Source organism: Laetiporus sulphureus (genome assembly GCF_001632365.1).
Source record: "Laetiporus sulphureus 93-53 unplaced genomic scaffold LAESUscaffold_4, whole genome shotgun sequence".
NCBI lineage: Eukaryota > Fungi > Basidiomycota > Agaricomycetes > Polyporales > Laetiporaceae > Laetiporus > Laetiporus sulphureus.
In genome coordinates this window covers 1,322,764-1,338,716 of record NW_024468513.1, presented here as the reverse complement: position 1 = coordinate 1,338,716, position 15,953 = coordinate 1,322,764, and the positions used below count along the sequence as shown (strand labels likewise).

Sequence of the window (15,953 nt, the reverse complement as noted above, 5' to 3'; positions counted from 1 at the left end):
ACGATGAAACCTGATGCATGAGGCTGCGCAACTGCCTAAAAATAATGTTTCTTCATGTTTTCTCATGGCTCTGCTCGGGATGAGGATGCCGACCGCCTGCTATTTATAATATTTGCAGTGCCAGCAAGACGGTACTCGAGGTAACCAGCCTTTCCCAGCATTTGTAACCTATCCACTCCCACCCTGCGCACGGCGCGACAGCTGCTGCCCCGGTGTGCTCGTCATGCAGCTCCTGTCGCTCCTTGTCCTGTTGTTTTCACCCTCGCTCGTCAGGGCTATCAAATTCGAATGCAGCTCGGGGCTCAGCAAAGGCGCCTTTGCTGCTATTGTCGCCGAGAGTGGTCCGTTCCATCCGCGATAACGGTCGCGCACTCGCTAACATGCTATCTGGACAGTTGTTATCGCTTTTCTGGCCTTCCTGTTGTGCATAGCACTTGCTATGAATCGAGTGCATGCCCGTTACCATGTGTACGATAGCACGCAAAAGCAGGCTTCCCAGGCTGCGCCCACAGCGGAGACGACGGCTCTGAGACGGCAGTCGAGCTATACCACTACCGTTGTCGATAGTGTCAACGTTGCCGACATGGATCCGGAGAAAGAGCTTCCCTTCATACCAGTTTCACTTCGCCCTCGTTCGGTGTCCTTTGCCCGTCCACCCAGTGTCCGTTCCTCTACCCTGTACGCTTTCTCACCTACCCAGGAGCGTGCCGGCTCAAGTTCCATCCATGGTCGTCGCACACTCATGTCCGATAGCAAGACGAAAATCAATGCGCATGCTGCTTCGGCTTCGTCGACGACCCTGCCTAATCCCCATAGCAGTCATGGACACGGTGGCGAGGATGACGAGTCTATGAATGAAGTCTCCCTCAACGCTCCGCTTCTTCATACCTCTCAACAAGACCTTGCCGCCGACGATTCCGACCCGGTCAAAAATGCTTCTGACACGTCTTTTGCGACGCCGACTGGTGCCACTTTCCCCAATCAGTCCGTTCCGCCGCCGGCGTCTGTTACACATTCTGATTCATCATTGGTGGATGACGCCATTATTTCTCTTGAACGAGGACCCACGCCCATGTCTCGCTCATCAACATATTCCAGCCAAGGTCGTCACGACAATCTACACGACCTCCTGATGAGCCGACAAGGAATCCCCGGGACCTCTCCGATTGGGACTTAGTATTCGTCATCAAACTGATTGCGTTCGGATGCGTCTCGTGGATGGCTCACTCTCGGCTGCCGCTGAGAGCAGCTCAATGGACTTTGATACTTACGGGACTTTTTTACACTCACACTCGTTAGCATCCTCTCAGGTCCCGGCATCATTCATGGGACTCTATGTAGCATTCATCGCATATTATGCTCTGGATCACTTATTCGTACATAACATCTGTCATCTCGGATACCATAATTACAGGCAGCTAAAGAGTTTCGTAACTGTTGGCACTATGTTTGGCTGCTAGAATGTGTAGTGTAGACATGACTGTCACGGCTGCGGATGGGTTCGCAGTCAGTCCTAGATGATTTCTATGCCGTAGGGACAGCCGACTTTGTCACGGCATTGCTCTGCGCAGCATTGCGTGGTTCGGATGACGTCTGTCATTTCGAGAGCTTGCTGACGGCACCGGAGACCTTGTCCGCCAGGTAACGGATGAAAGGTGAGTCCATCGTGGTTTGCACCGGAACACTTGAGCTCAAAATGGCATCCGAACTCGCTAGAGGAAGGCTGTCGTCATGCAAAGGGTGAATCGGAGGACAAACGACATTGTAGAGGATCTCGATTTCCGCTTTGCGACGATTGTGAAGCATGTATTGCAGTTCCTTCCTAACATTGGTTCCGAACAATCACAGCGCTCATCGTTTGTCAGCTTCTCGCGGCGTGGGTGCAATTAGAAGACCCACCGCCACTTCTTGGGAAGATTAGTACGCCGCAGCATTGCTTGTGCCTTTGAGCGCAGTCAGGGTAATCGTGCAACATTTGGAACGACGAATAGCATTCACCTTCTTCTCATCGTGTTTTATGATGGGTATCAGAGCTTCTTTTGCAACTCCCAGTCTCGATAAGTGCCGCTTATAAGTCATGAAGTGGACTGCGTAAAAGACCGCTTACCCTGCCAATTCGCTGGTCCGAATTCCCAGCCATTTGACCCTGCCTGCGGCGAGATGTTCGCTCTCGTGCTGCATTACTGCGCTACCGTATCTATAGACCGACAATATGTCCAGTCCGTAAGCGTCTCCGTCGACAAGCGCGAGCAAAGGAACGCTAGAGCGAGCTTCGGTGAGCATGTCTCATCACTGTCATTAAGAGACGTACCAGTCTGGCAGGTTATCTGAGAGTGTCTTGACGAGCTGTCTGGTTGCGACATCAGGATAGCCTTTGCCCTAGTCACTTTCAACACTGCGTCATTGAGTGACTAGATGACTCTTCGCACCGTGATGATTATACCATGTCCAGGCATAGATGGATGGCTTGCCAGTTGATATCGACAGAGTGTCTGAAATACTGCCTATCGCACAATATACAAGACGTCGCCAAAGCTGTGAGAGTTAAAGTACCTCTTTTTCGACGATTAGCACCCAGCTCAGATCATCATCAACTTCGAAGCGAGCGATATCCTCGCTGACTGGAATAAGTGCTCCCTGTTCTCGACAGCATCAATTCAGTTGTAATATTGTGAGCCACGTATGGCATACCTCGGCAGTGTGCACTTCTATACAGTTTCCATCTTGGAGATGCATCACCAGGCCATATCCGGAGACTAGTCCTTTCGAGGAGGCGCGCTGCCGACCGGTGAAAAGGGACCACAATGCGTAACTACCATAGAACGTACGACGTGCAAATCAGCCCGACCTAATTCGAAGGTTGCTGCAAGATCGTCCACTACCTGGGAAGGGTGCGTGGGTTGAGAATAAAAAATATACGACACTAGGGACAAACCCGATCTACAACCGACTGAGATTTGAACAATTGAACATCTTTATAGTACATATCACTGCATATATGCGTGATCAGCATCAAATGGAACTTGATACAACATCTCAACGTACCGCTTCGTTGTAGGCACGTCTTCGTGGAGAGCCTCATGCATGAGGTCAGCGACTCTCAATAGTTGCGCTTTGTTGCCGTTTTGGTATAATATATGCGCATTTCATTACTGTAGCTTACCAAAAGGCTTGATACTGCCTCCTTGACGTCTCTGAGGATATTTCATCGTGCGCGTAGCATAGAAGCTAATCCTCCTTGTCAATCACAGGGATTACAGATCGCGATTGAATACCCACCCGTTCGTCGAAGATTTCCTGCGATCAGCAAGTTTCAAGACGACCTTCTTCTCTTTCTTCTTCTCAACGGAATCGGGGGATTGCGAGATACAATCCGACAATTGAGACATGAGAGACAGGATCAGGTTTTCAATACGATCAACAGCATTGAGCCTGTAGTAATGAGTGCAGTCCGGGAATCTAAATAGACATGAACGTACCGTGCATCGGGGTACTCTTCGTCTTCGAGCTCGCAATTATCCATGTCTTGCTGATGTGCATTGTCGAGTTCTTCGTTATCCGAAAGGACGGCAAGCATACCATCGGAATAAGATTCTTCTAGATCAAATTTCCATAGAATGTCTGGTTCGTCGCTATCGCCGTCGTCAGAAAGAGTCGGAGCAATTGCATCGACAGGATCACTGGCAAGGTCATCTATCATATCCATTGTGCACAGCCTGTCGATGTTGGAGAGATGCAGCAAAGTGCCAAACCTGCTGTCTTCCGCGACTGCTTATACAAGATGGTGGTGGTGGTAGCATACAGTGCGGTGGCAGCCACTACATGTGCGATTCGATCGACGCGGTCCCGTGACACGTTACTCGAGACGTGTTCGCGACATTCCGATGAATAAGTTATAGGCCGTAAATCTTTTGATTCCTGCGCACGACTCTTCACCTGTTCTTATATAATTTGGGGCATGCGGCGTGCGCGTGAGTACTCTACCAAGCGCACAAACGCATTTGAATCGGTGCGCACACATAGTATCCGCACCGTCTGGGTCTAAAACTCCAGTTAATCGAGGCCGACATGGCGGTTCTTGTCTTTTCAGCAAATTTAGTCACAATGGGTATAACAGCATCTTTTCTCGCGCCTGAGGAGAAAAGCTCTCTCCTCACATTTCAAGTTCCCCCCCATCTGATCTCTTATGTTTACCTTACTTCATTGCGCGGTAAAGATGGACTCAGCGGGGGCAGGAGGAGCCTGAGGGCTCTTGAGGGAGAGTAGAGTCTCTCGCCGCTCGAGGTCGACCTTTGTGCTGGCCTCTTCGTGCCGTGGGGACAAGTACAATGGCACAAGGAAACTAAGACGCATAAGATGTTGTAAGAGTTGGTCATGACATCTGCAGCAAGGTATACATGTTCCAACTTCGAGCTGATGTCATAATGAGAGAATATATGTATAAGTTTGTGTCATGGCGTGTGGGGAAAACTTCAGAGGTAGTATAGGCGATGCTCATCTTATAAAGATTGCTCACGAATGCTGTTCGCGTACTTATTCCAAACTATGCACCGATGTAGATCTTTATATATTTATAGACCGTTCTAGCGCTGTCAGTGCACAGAATAAATTTTCATAATCCCCGGCTGCGACCAAGTTCTGCTCATACCGGGCAATCCATAACACGAATCTGCAACGTCGGTGTGTTCGCAAGTGCTTCGGATCCAGAAATATTGCGACCGAGGACGTGGACTCGATCAGGCTATGTAGATCAGATCGGGTTGATGGCGCATCAAAATGGCAACACGAGAACTCAAGATAGACAAAACACCGGAAGCAAATAATAAGACAGGCAGACGAGACAGCACAGCAGAGACACAGCAGCAACGGCAGCAGGCACAAGCAAGTAAGGGACAAAAAGAACTCCCAATTAACCCCAGTTTTGGACCTCCAACTCGAACCAATCTGGAAGTCGCCTCCAGAATTCCTCGCGTAGCGCACTGACCATAGCACCGTACTCCAGCCTACACACCTCGCACGCCCTGTACACAGCCTTGTTCTCTATGCCCGGGAGGTCCCCTCTCGTCTGCATGAGGACGGTCTCCAGCATCGCAAACAGTGGGTCCGAGTTGCGGTTGCACACCACGCCGTTGATGTCGCGGATGAGCTCAAAATTGACGGCCTCGAAGGCGACTTGACATGCACGCTGCGTAGACTGACAGGTTTCGCGCCTGCGGAGGCAGTCGTCCGACGGATCCCTTCCTTCGAGTTCGTTGACGATAAACGTTGAGAAGAAGCGCGCCGCTTGCTCCTTGCCTCTGAGCACGCGAAGTAGGTCGTCCATGTCCAGCTGGTGATGCAGATCGTCCACGATGCCGATGCAACCGAATGTAATCTGGCTTGGCATGTAGCGCGAGAGGTCGTAGAATGCCGAAGGTAAGAGCTCTGGAACGTTGGTTTCACGGGCCAACGTGACGATTGAACTACGTCTGGTCAGCACCCGCTTCACGAAGATGTCAAGTGACGCACATTGGATGAGGCATTGCCGGTCGACGCGCATAGATTCCGTTCAGGTTGGTCGCCTTTTTCTCGCGAGCTTCCCACAGAGCCAAAGTCGTAGGCCACGATAATGTCAAGACGCGGATGACTTCCTTCCGGAGTTCTGCTACTGCGTACTTTGTTGATATACGAAGCAACGCCGACGTGATGGAGAAGTCTTTGCCCTCGAGCTTGGGGAAGAATCTGTGGCCCCGTTGGCAGACTGATCGCAGAGACGCTATTACAAGTCAACGAGATCCCTCACCCATAGAGTGCCTGCAGAAAATAGCCCACGTCTTCCGGAGCATCTTGCAGTGTGAGGACAGGACAGCCCTCGATCATCTTGCCACCAAAAGAGCCTTTACACCCGAGTTGCTTCCTGAGGGCCGGGGAATGGCGGCAGAGCACTCCCTGATGGACGAGGAAGTACTGGCGGCCCGCGACGATGGCAACGTTCGCATCCTCGAACGACAGCTCCGGGTGGCGAACGGGCACCTCGTACTCTTGCAGGTCGGCCGCATGCCTGTTCGAGCTGAAGTCCGAGTTGAGCGTCATTGAGGGGGCGGAGTGGGAGCGCGGACACGCGAAATCAGGGTGTTGGCGTGCAGAGAGCTGTGCTGGTAGGCGACGAAGGCTGACATTGGGCAACTGGATTGGTATGCAGACCAGCAGCCTTTGCTGACAAGATGTCGGGCTTTCTACCTTGCTCTGGTACAAGCCGCGCGCCATCTGCACGTTCAATTAACTGAAGGAATGAGTTCATCGTTATATAACGATGCATATCCAGCATGCTTGCCCATTTTGAAGAGCACCTTTGCACCTGTCAATGAACAGTCAAGCTAGCCGAAAATGCAGTATACTGTTCACAGCCGAGCCTTGATACCTCTAGCTGAGGTGCAATCCAAGTTGCCCTTGGATTATAAACATTACATGGTGTCAAATTGTCTGTCCAAGTAAGCACAGAAATCAGTGGAAAGCCTTCTAGCTACGTTCGCCGGTGACGTGCAAGGCCTCGTTATGCTAGCGCAGAAATCCAAGGCGCCGAGTGTATAGAAGTAAAGCAAGCACATTGTATCCGACGATATGAGCTCGAACTCCTGACAGTGTCTGTGGTGGATTGCCATCAACGAGGAAGGGAGCATGCGTGAGAAACTGTATACGCGCTGCTGAAGGCTTCGATTTTTGGTTTGGCAAGGACCCGGGCAACTCCTATATAGGAGTGTCGCAAAATAGCATATTTGAGGGGCCCCAAATCGCGATTTCCTTGTCGCGGATTGCATATTTCAGACCTCGGAGGCCCCAAAAGGCTCCAAAAAGACCCTTATCCTTATCGCAACTTAGCATATTTCGGGACCTGATGGGTGTCGGAGAGCCTCCCGATTTAGGCATGTCCAGGTGGCTAACCACTGGTATTGATCGACAAGGCCCATTGATGCGACAAGGCCACCATGTAGCCATATATTGACATAAAATAAATAATTTTCTGACCCGATAACCATCATGGTACATGCGCGATTTGTGACATCCAAGCCTAATTTCCTGCTATGACTTGTGTAGCTCTCCTTCCCCTGAGTCTCACTTGAATCTCATGAAGCTGTAAGATACAGAATCTGCAGCTTGCTCATCAAGACCTTCTTGTTCTGATCCTAAATGAACAACAAAGAATATTCTATGATGACATTGAATGCATCTGTGGCTTTTTCTTCAAGATGTCACCCCTTGTGATGATGGCATCGACAAACATCAGCTTGATACACACTCAATGTAGCCTCTTTATTATCACAACGTCCTTATGTGAGAGTAGCGGGCGATCTTGCAAATGAATCCGTATGTTTTTGACTCTGACATAGCGTGACATATGGATGTGACGTATCGTTACAAAACGTGACATAGTCACGGGTCTTGTCGCACTTTGCATACTGGAGGCCCGAAAGTTTGCATATTTCAGGCTCATTTTGGAAGATTTTTGCGACACTCCTATATAGGAGTTGCCCGGGTCCTGTTTGGCATCCGCCCAGTAGCGCCCAGTACCCCGCCCTTCCTCACGTTACTTCACGTTCTACTCCCAATCACCACCCACAGCGCAATACAGCACAGCACACCGACTGAAAATGTCCGACGCACCCGCGCCCACTCTGCGTGTTGTTCCTGGTGCACCCCCGGTCGCGCAGCCGTCTAAGTCACAGAAGAAGAAACGCAAGCCCACGAAGTCTAAATCGGCAGAGACAGGCGGCGAGGTTGTCATCCCAGACGCAACATCGGCCGCGCTCATCGAGAAGGCGCCGTCGGAGGCGGACGTGAAGGAGGGCTCGGTGGCCCCCGAGCTCGTCTTGCAGCCCGAGGGCACAGGCACGCAGACACCCTTGGAGACCCTGAAGCAGAGTCCTATCGTGGAAATGCTCAACAAGCGGCTGAGGGCGATCCAGAAGAAGAGGGTGAGTGTGTATGCAATTTTTATGTCAGCTCTAGAATCTACATCGGCTCGCGTGATGTACTATGGCACGCGTACGAGTACACTGGCTTACGTTCGGCGATCTGCACGAACCTACAATGATAAGAGCATCTAATGACGGGCATGCATTTTCCAGACCCGAATTGGAGCGTATCAGGAGGTAACTCCTGAAAATTTGAATGAAGACCAAAAGCGGCTGCTCTCGACTCTTCCCAGTCTCGAAGCAGTGCGCAAGGAGCTGGAGGAAGTGAAGAAGGCAATTATGGTCAGTTGTTTTGTCAGATGGAAGTCATGGGATCAACGCTCAAACCCGTTTGAAGGTGCATGAAGCGGAGGTCGCTCAGGAGGTGCTGGCCAAACAAGCTGAGGTCGCCAGGATCGAGAGAGAGAAGACGCGGGAAGCGGTTGCTGCGACAGAGGTGAACATTCACGATGATTATCATATGGGACAGGTTATGACGGATCCTACTGTTTAGACATCTCATCGACGACAGACCTCTGATTTACTCCACTTTCTGCGTCTGAGGGATATGCTTTCCATTGGACATCCTCAGATAGTGGCTCTCGGGCTGAGCGAGCCGGAGGGTCTTGCGATCTATGGGGTGACGGATGCCTTGTTGAATGAGGAGTCGGATAACAGGGCTTCTGCGATCGACGGTTTGATATCTGGTGCAGGGGAGTTCAATGCAGTGCCTTGTATGTAACATATCCCTTGACGACGGGTTCTGCGCATTGACGTGTTCGGCAGATTCCCGCCTCGCAGAGATCACACAGCTCTTCTTGAACCCTCTTCAGCCCGAAGCATTCGCTGAGGTGTTGGCCGAGGAAGCCGTGGAAGAGCCTCCGGAGACAATTGAGCAAGTCGAGGCCAGCGTCGCAGGCATTCCCGCTATTATAGGCGGCACGGGCAGCTTCCACTTCATGCAGGAGGATGAGCTCGAGAATCAGGCTGCGGAACCTATCTTTGAGCAAGCACCATGGACGGAGGCTGCCGAGGCTGCGTCAGAGCCACAGCGTGAACAGCCTGCTGAGATCGAGATTACTGAGACGGTAGTTGAGGCTGACATCGACGGACGCACCGTTGTGCAAGACACAGTTACGGTCACGACGACCACAGAGGTAGGTTGCCTATACGGTGATTGTTAGATGACACTCACGGCGTTACAGGTACCGGAGCCAAGTGCAGGTGAAGGTGCGATCAACTGGGCGGATGAAGAGGAAGGTGGGCTGCCGTCCATCGGCAGCCTGCACGCGAAGTTCGGTACTTTTGGAGAGGCATCTCCTGCACCGAAGACCCCCACCTCGGTTCCTCCGACACCGGCTGCAAATGGTGTGAACGGACATGCGCCGGCTGCTGATGAGGAGGGGTTCACGCCGATGAGGGGCCGTGGGCGGTACATGCGAGGCGGCTTCCGTGGCGGCGAACGTGGAGGCTTCCGCGGTGGTCAGCGCGGCGGTCGTGGCGGTGAGCGCGGTGGCTTCCGCGGCGGCTTCCGTGGCGGTGAGCGGGGAGGTGCGTTTCGAGTAGCCATGCCTCTGGGAGTATCTCTAAAATTTCTCTAGGCTACCGTGGCAAGCCGACCGGTGAGCGGAGGGGCGGCGAGGGCGAGCCCCGCGGACGGGGACGTGGCCGTGGCCGCGGTAAGCTTGTGCATGCTCTACCCAATATCAGAGTGCTGATCTATATCTACAGGCTACGAAGCCCGCGGGGGCCCACCTGCTGCGACGGCCGCATAAAGCGGGTCGTTTTTACTCCGAGTGATTTTGATTCGTGCCGTCAAAAGGGGACACGACTCGCTATCGGTTGCAAATACACATGGGTAGCGATGTTAAAGCCCTCGTTCGTAGTGTCTTGAAATTGGACCCTGTTCAAGCTGCGTGTGATCTGCCGTGTATATACATAGCCTGCAAGCTGTTAGTCGACTGTCGCTGTCTGTTACGTTGTCTGCAACGAGTTGCCATCACGCGGGGCGAGATCCGGCGCTGATCATCGCTGATCACAGGGAGGCGCTGCATGCATGAGGCGTGACGTCACAACAATGTGTTCGACAGCGAAACTCTTTACGGGACATCTGCACGCGTCCGGTTGGCTTTAGTTTGCTTTCCTCCCCCCGTCTCTCCTCATCTCCCCCCGTCATGTCTCAAACAAAGAAAATTCAAGGCAAGATTTTCCGAGGCGAGAATGGCGTTGACAGCGACATCACTCCCTCCCGTTCGTCTTCCGACCCTACACTGACGATCAACATCCCGAAGCCTGCTGCCACCACCCCCGCACCGCCGCCCAAGTTGGCCAAAGCAGAGCTCTCGTCGTCTCCCAACAATGACGAGGGCAGCGCCGATTATAAGGTCTTTCGAGAAAGGCTCGCTGAGAAACTGGGCAGTGACTACCACGGCGCAGAGCGGTATCGCCTAGATCAGGACAGGAAGCGTGAGCTGCACTGGAAGAGATGGGGTCCGTATGTCAGCGACAGGCAATGGGTATGGCGCACTGCACTTCTAAGCTACGATCTGACTACAGTACATACATCTAGGCCACTGTTCGCGAAGATTACTCTGCGAACGGAGATGCGTGGAGCCACTTTCCCCATGAACACGCTCGCTCGCGCGCTTACAGGTGGGGTGAAGATGGCATCGCAGGTATCTCTGATAACCATGGACTGCTGAACTTCTCCCTATCTCTCTGGAACGGCCAAGATCGCATACTGAAGGAGCGACTCTTCGGTGTCACCGGACACCAGGGCAACCATGGCGAGGATGTCAAGGAGCTCTACTACTACCTCGATTCAACACCGACGCACTCCTACATGAAGTTCTTGTACAAGTACCCTCAGCGAGCATACCCCTATGAGGAGCTCGTGCAAGAGAACATGCATAGAGATCGTGATGTGTCTGAATTCGAAATCCTGGATACGGATGTGTTCGATGAGGACAGATATTGGGATGTCTTCCTAGAGGTAAGAAAAAGACGATCGCATCGTGTTGTTTCTGACGCTTCATCTTCTTTTAGTACGCCAAAGACGAGCAAGACCCTGACAGCATATACGTCCGCATCACTTCCTATAATCGCGGCCCAGAGCCTGCGACGCTGCACATTATACCCCAATTGTGGTTCACCAACACTTGGTCTTGGCCCGTCGAGAAGCCGCGTATGCCGTCCATGGCTGCCTTAGGTAACAGCGCCATCACCGCTAATCACCCAACCCTGGGAAGGCATTACTTGTATTGCCTCCCATCTCCACTTCCCGTCAGTTCCACGGGTTCTCCCGTTGTCGACGAAGATGCAGCCGATGGAGAAGAGGCAGACGTGGTGGAGCCGGAGTTGCTTTTCACAGAAAACAACACCAACTTCCAGAGGCTGTACGGAGGGCAGAATCAGACACCGTATGTGAAGGATGCGTTTCACGACTACCTCATTCCGTCGCACCGCTTGCCAGTAAAGAACGAGGAAGAGAAGGGAAAAGCTAGCTTCTTCTCGGCTAAGATTCACTCAAATACTTCTTGGCACGACGCAATCAGGACGAACGGTGGTCCAGCGGAGCCAGCTGACGAGGAGGAAGAGGAAGGGCCGCGTACACCATTTCCCGCGGACGCCGATTACGTGAACCCCGAGCAGCGTGGGACCAAGTCCGCAGCTCACTATGTCTTCAAGGACGTTCCACCACGAGGCGGTTGTGCTGTCGTACGGCTCAAACTCACTCGCAAAAAACCCGGTCAAGATCCCAGCATCGAAGACGAAGGCCTCTTCGATGATGCAATTGAGGAGCGCAGGGAGGAGGCGAACGAGTTCTACGCGGCCCTTGTCATGGGTCCGATGACCGACGATCTGAAGCAAATCATGAGGCAGGCTTTGGCAGGCATGCTGTGGACGAAGCAGTTCTACCAATTTGTTCAAAGGGACTGGTTACAGGGTGATCCTGCACAGCCGCCGCCGCCACCCGAGAGGAAATACGTCAGGAACAGGGTATGTTGTAAAATCGCAATATAGGACGCTGCTGATGGTACTTTGCCACAGGAATGGAAACATCTGTACATTCATGACATCCTGTCCATGCCTGACAAGTGCGCATTGGTAGATGCTATAATATAAGCGCATATACTCACTATATTTACCTCAGGTGGGAGTATCCGTTCTTTGCAGCTTGGGACACTGCTTTCCATTGCATCCCGCTCGCTGTAGTGGACCCCGAATTTGCGAAGAGTCAACTGGATCTGCTGACGCGCGAATGGTACATGAAGCCCGACGGCCAAATTCCTGCGTATGAGTGGAACTTCAGCGACGTCAACCCTCCTGTGCATGCATGGTGAGTTCAGCACCAAATATGAGAGTCCTTCAGCACTCACGCGTTTCTCTTTCAGGGCAACGTTTCGTGTGTTTAAGATCGAGCGGAAGCTGTACGGTCGAGAAGACCTGCAATTCCTGGAGCGTGTCTTCCAGAAATTGTTGCTTAACTTCACATGGTGAGCGGGACGTCTCGCATTAATATGCAGTGCCTCATCCGTTCGCATATAGGTGGGTCAACCGCAAAGACCAAGGGGGAAACAATGTCTTTGAAGGAGGTTTCCTCGGTCTGGACAACATTGGTGTCTTCAATCGTTCGGAGCCTCTTCCCACAGGCGGCGTCCTGCGGCAGGCAGATGGTACTGCGTGGATGGCCTTCTACTGTCTCAACATGTGAGCACGCTTTGTTCTCTTTCGCCTTCGTTTGATGACATTTTGCCTTAGGCTGAATATCGCTCTCGAGTTGGCGAAACACAACAATGTCTATGAAGACATTGCATCTAAGTTCTTTGAGGTGACGTCCGTAAAGGCTCAGACTGGAAGTCATCCTGACAGCATTCCGTGATAGCACTTCATTTTTATCGCGGACGCAATGACCTACCGGGAGGGCGAGAACGAAGTCGGCCTTTGGAATGAAAAAGACGGACTCTACTACGATGCCATCCAGTTCCCCTCAGGCCACACGATGCAACTGCCCGTACGCAGCCTAGTCGGACTCATTCCGTTGTATGCGACACTTGTGCTGGAGCCGGCCACGATCAACCGCTTTCCGGGCTTCAAGAAGCGCTTGGAGTGGTTCATCGAGAAAATGCCGGGGATTGCGGAGCGCAACTTGGCAAATATGAAGGGTATGTTTATCACCACCCTACCTCGCGGATATCTTTCAATTTATTCTGATCACAGACCGCGGCCGCGGCGAACGGAGGCTGCTGGCACTTGCGAGCAAAGAGCGGCTCACCTGCATTCTGGAGAAAATGCTTGACGAGGACGAGTTCTTCAGCGAGCATGGCATCCGGTCGTACGTGTGACATTGATTGTAGCGAGTCCACGGAACGCTCACTATGGCACTCAGCTTGTCTAAGAAGCACAAGGATCATCCATGGGGCATTGATGTAAAGGGCCAGCGATATGAGGTGAATTACTGGCCGGGTGATTCCAAGTCTGGGATGTTCGGAGGAAACTCAAACTGGAGAGGGCCCATCTGTATGTCCTTCTTGCGATGTGGTCCATGATGAGGTGGTTGAACCAGAACGCTTATGTTCTAGGGCTCGCGGTTAACTTCCTTCTCATTGAGAGCTTACAGCGGTTCTATCAATATTATGGCGACGAGCTACAGGTCCGTATTTGAGTGGGCTCTTTCTCCACAATTACTTACGTTGGACTGCAGGTCGAGTGCCCGACTGGAAGCGGTGACTACATGAACCTTGTGGAAGTTGCTGAGGAGATCCAGCACCGAATCATCCACATCTTTGGCCGCGACCAGGAGGGCAAGCGAGCGACGAATGGAGGAAACCCTAAGTTTGACCATGACCCACACTTCCGTGACTATGTGTGGTTCTATGAGGTTAGGGCTTGGTAATTGTTGGAGCGAGCATGCATACTCACCCATTGTATAGTTCTTCCACGCAGACGATGGCCGAGGATTGGGTGCATCGCATCAGACTGGATGGTAAGTGGGGGGATACTGTTTGCTTGTATGCAGTCAACATTAACGTGTCCTCTCCGCAACCCGACTAGGTCTGGTCTTGTTGCGTACCATATCTTGCAGAGCGGCGCGACTTGCCGCCTGCCGAGAACTCCCAAGAGTGAGCTCTTTAGCATTTCATCGCCAGCGTGGCGCTCACATACCATGTAGCTCCTCGCAGTCTCGCTCACCACTACTTTGATGTACGTATATTGACAATCGATCTTGTTGCCCTCGCTGAGTCAACATGCCTCACACAGGAACACATTGAATCACAATCAGAATATGGTGACGAAACGCACTCCCTGCACAGCGCCTATAGTGCGGCCGATCTCAACACGCTCGGTGATCTCTCACCTGATGCTCTATAAGTGCATTGTGTTATACGCCTGCAATACATCGACGATCACACTGGATTTGCGACGCGGCTGGACCGTATTGTACACATACTGACGACGCGGTCGTCGGTCGTCACCGGCCACGTATCAGACAACGGCCAACTGTAGCACCTTCAATCATGTCTTTTGTTAGTCATACGTACACGTTTGTATCGGAAGCAATGGGATCCTTTCACGATACGGAGCAGCGCATGAACATAGGCATCTTTAGAGAGGAAGGTTGTGAAGCCACAGGCGTGTTGCTCTGCTTTAATCTCCGACAAACGCGCTACGAGCATGTCCAGGTGGCCAGCTGATTCTGTTTTCTTGCCACATTGCTTTCTGTATCTATAACCCCTCATTCACATACCTCCGGTCGTGATGAGCGACGATGAAAACATGCAGATACTCATTGAGAACCTCTCTTCAAGTGTTGACTATGCAGATGACCAATTTCACCGAGATATATACAGTCGGTTCTCACCGTGTAGAACCATGTATGGCTGGCTTACGATCTCGCAGACCACATTCACGACAACATAGCGCCAGTGATGTCGAAGAATAGCTGCCCTTCTCTGCATGTGCTTGCCTATGCGATCCACAACATCACGAAGCCAGCATTCTTGGCCGACCGAGTGATCGACCTTCTTTCTCTGCTGGCACACGTGAACTTGCTGCGCAGAAAGGCTGTCTCTCAAGCTCTAATAGCCCTCAGGTGGAACGAATATTACTCTGAGCGCTCTCAAGCAGGTGTCGCTCTGATGGCAGCCGAAGAACGAAGGCTGCTGCGCAAACTCGTTTTGGAAGACGGTGCAGACCAGAATTTGTACAGGCTGATAAGAAATGCATGCGCTGAGTTTGTCGGTCTACGTGTTCTCATCTACGTTTGTATTATTGTGCTTATGATTATGCAGGACATTCATAACTGTTTTCTATATGCTCCTCCTACCATGTTCTGGTCGCGACTGCAGACGCACTTTCCAGGACAGTTTGCGGGTGACAAAGGGGAACAAAGCCACAGTCACACGGAAATAGGAGACAACATCAAGACGCTTCTGTTTCACCATGACCTCTCTGAGGAAGAACAGCTGGAAGACCAGGAGACCGCGAAACGATGCGCAAAGTTCATAAGCGATGCGGCGCAAATCGTAGAGGCTCCAGAGAAATACGATGCCTCAGCAGAGTCCGTGCTTACCTCCAATACCTGCCTTTCAACGTTGACCCCTTTGATTGCCCAGGACTGTCTATGCTCGAATCAGTAAACTGTTTCCTGACCCGGACGCGGAGCTCATCACTGAATTGGTCGACGACTACTTGTACAAAGTGGAAGCCCTCGTCCACGCAATTGTTCGAATCTTCGATGGCGTGGATTGGTAGCACAGAGGTACTCTCATGCACAGCAGCCATCGATTCGTGCCGACTTCGCATGTGAAAGCGTTTGTTCGTGTTTGACGTCATAAACCTACTCAGGACTTTAGAATATAATAGCTGCATCGCATACGCTCCTGAGGCAAATTTCATACTCTATCAGTATTTTGAACAGAACCAAACTATGTCGCAACGAACATCTAGTTGCCAGCACTACTACTGTCATACGATTCTTTCTCGAAAAAGGAATGTATCTACCTTGTGAGTACCTCTACA

The 15,953-nt window shown here is 51.8% G+C and overlaps 6 protein-coding genes across 6 annotated transcripts; 4 read left to right on the top strand and 2 right to left on the bottom strand.

Moving 5' to 3' along the window:
• Positions 1-347: 347 nt before the first annotated feature.
• On the top strand, positions 348-1,531 carry LAESUDRAFT_365239 (uncharacterized protein). The gene has a single exon (XM_040902179.1). It carries the CDS (start codon positions 440-442, stop codon positions 1,175-1,177), a length of 738 nt encoding a protein of 245 aa, XP_040768821.1. The 5' UTR covers positions 348-439; the 3' UTR covers positions 1,178-1,531.
• A 49-nt stretch (positions 1,532-1,580) lies between these two features.
• Positions 1,581-2,590, bottom strand: LAESUDRAFT_721502 (DNA topoisomerase IV, alpha subunit). The gene is made up of 6 exons (XM_040908020.1): positions 2,554-2,590; positions 2,430-2,492; positions 2,312-2,379; positions 2,108-2,260; positions 1,999-2,053; positions 1,581-1,943 (listed from the first exon to the last, which is right to left on the bottom strand). The coding sequence occupies exons 2-6, from the start codon at positions 2,454-2,456 to the stop codon at positions 1,887-1,889; spliced, it is 360 nt and encodes a 119-aa protein (XP_040768820.1). The 5' UTR covers positions 2,457-2,492; positions 2,554-2,590; the 3' UTR covers positions 1,581-1,886.
• A 62-nt stretch (positions 2,591-2,652) lies between these two features.
• On the bottom strand, positions 2,653-6,072 carry LAESUDRAFT_643958 (uncharacterized protein; the record flags this gene model as incomplete). The annotated part of the gene is made up of 10 exons (XM_040903816.1): positions 2,653-2,778; positions 2,829-2,882; positions 2,936-2,990; positions 3,046-3,112; positions 3,164-3,228; positions 3,280-3,432; positions 3,495-3,771; positions 4,915-5,462; positions 5,509-5,721; positions 5,783-6,072. The coding sequence occupies 10 exons, from the start codon at positions 6,070-6,072 to the stop codon at positions 2,653-2,655; spliced, it is 1,848 nt and encodes a 615-aa protein (XP_040768819.1).
• A 1,352-nt stretch (positions 6,073-7,424) lies between these two features.
• Positions 7,425-9,570, top strand: LAESUDRAFT_721499 (uncharacterized protein). Its single transcript, XM_040908019.1, has 6 exons — positions 7,425-7,952; positions 8,106-8,234; positions 8,290-8,388; positions 8,446-8,665; positions 8,718-9,088; positions 9,137-9,570. The coding sequence occupies exons 1-6, from the start codon at positions 7,629-7,631 to the stop codon at positions 9,530-9,532; spliced, it is 1,539 nt and encodes a 512-aa protein (XP_040768818.1). The 5' UTR covers positions 7,425-7,628; the 3' UTR covers positions 9,533-9,570.
• A 440-nt stretch (positions 9,571-10,010) lies between these two features.
• LAESUDRAFT_363738 (uncharacterized protein) lies at positions 10,011-14,599 on the top strand. The gene is made up of 17 exons (XM_040902177.1): positions 10,011-10,447; positions 10,501-10,923; positions 10,977-11,930; positions 11,982-12,028; positions 12,085-12,270; positions 12,326-12,427; positions 12,480-12,641; positions 12,693-12,762; positions 12,817-13,096; positions 13,152-13,266; positions 13,321-13,451; positions 13,514-13,584; positions 13,636-13,812; positions 13,865-13,917; positions 13,986-14,053; positions 14,104-14,135; positions 14,193-14,599. The coding sequence occupies exons 1-17, from the start codon at positions 10,106-10,108 to the stop codon at positions 14,301-14,303; spliced, it is 3,324 nt and encodes a 1,107-aa protein (XP_040768817.1). The 5' UTR covers positions 10,011-10,105; the 3' UTR covers positions 14,304-14,599.
• Position 14,600: 1 nt separating this feature from the next.
• On the top strand, positions 14,601-15,811 carry LAESUDRAFT_363791 (uncharacterized protein). Its single transcript, XM_040902178.1, has 4 exons — positions 14,601-14,781; positions 14,832-15,169; positions 15,224-15,492; positions 15,548-15,811. The coding sequence occupies exons 1-4, from the start codon at positions 14,691-14,693 to the stop codon at positions 15,684-15,686; spliced, it is 837 nt and encodes a 278-aa protein (XP_040768816.1). The 5' UTR covers positions 14,601-14,690; the 3' UTR covers positions 15,687-15,811.
• Positions 15,812-15,953: the final 142 nt, after the last annotated feature.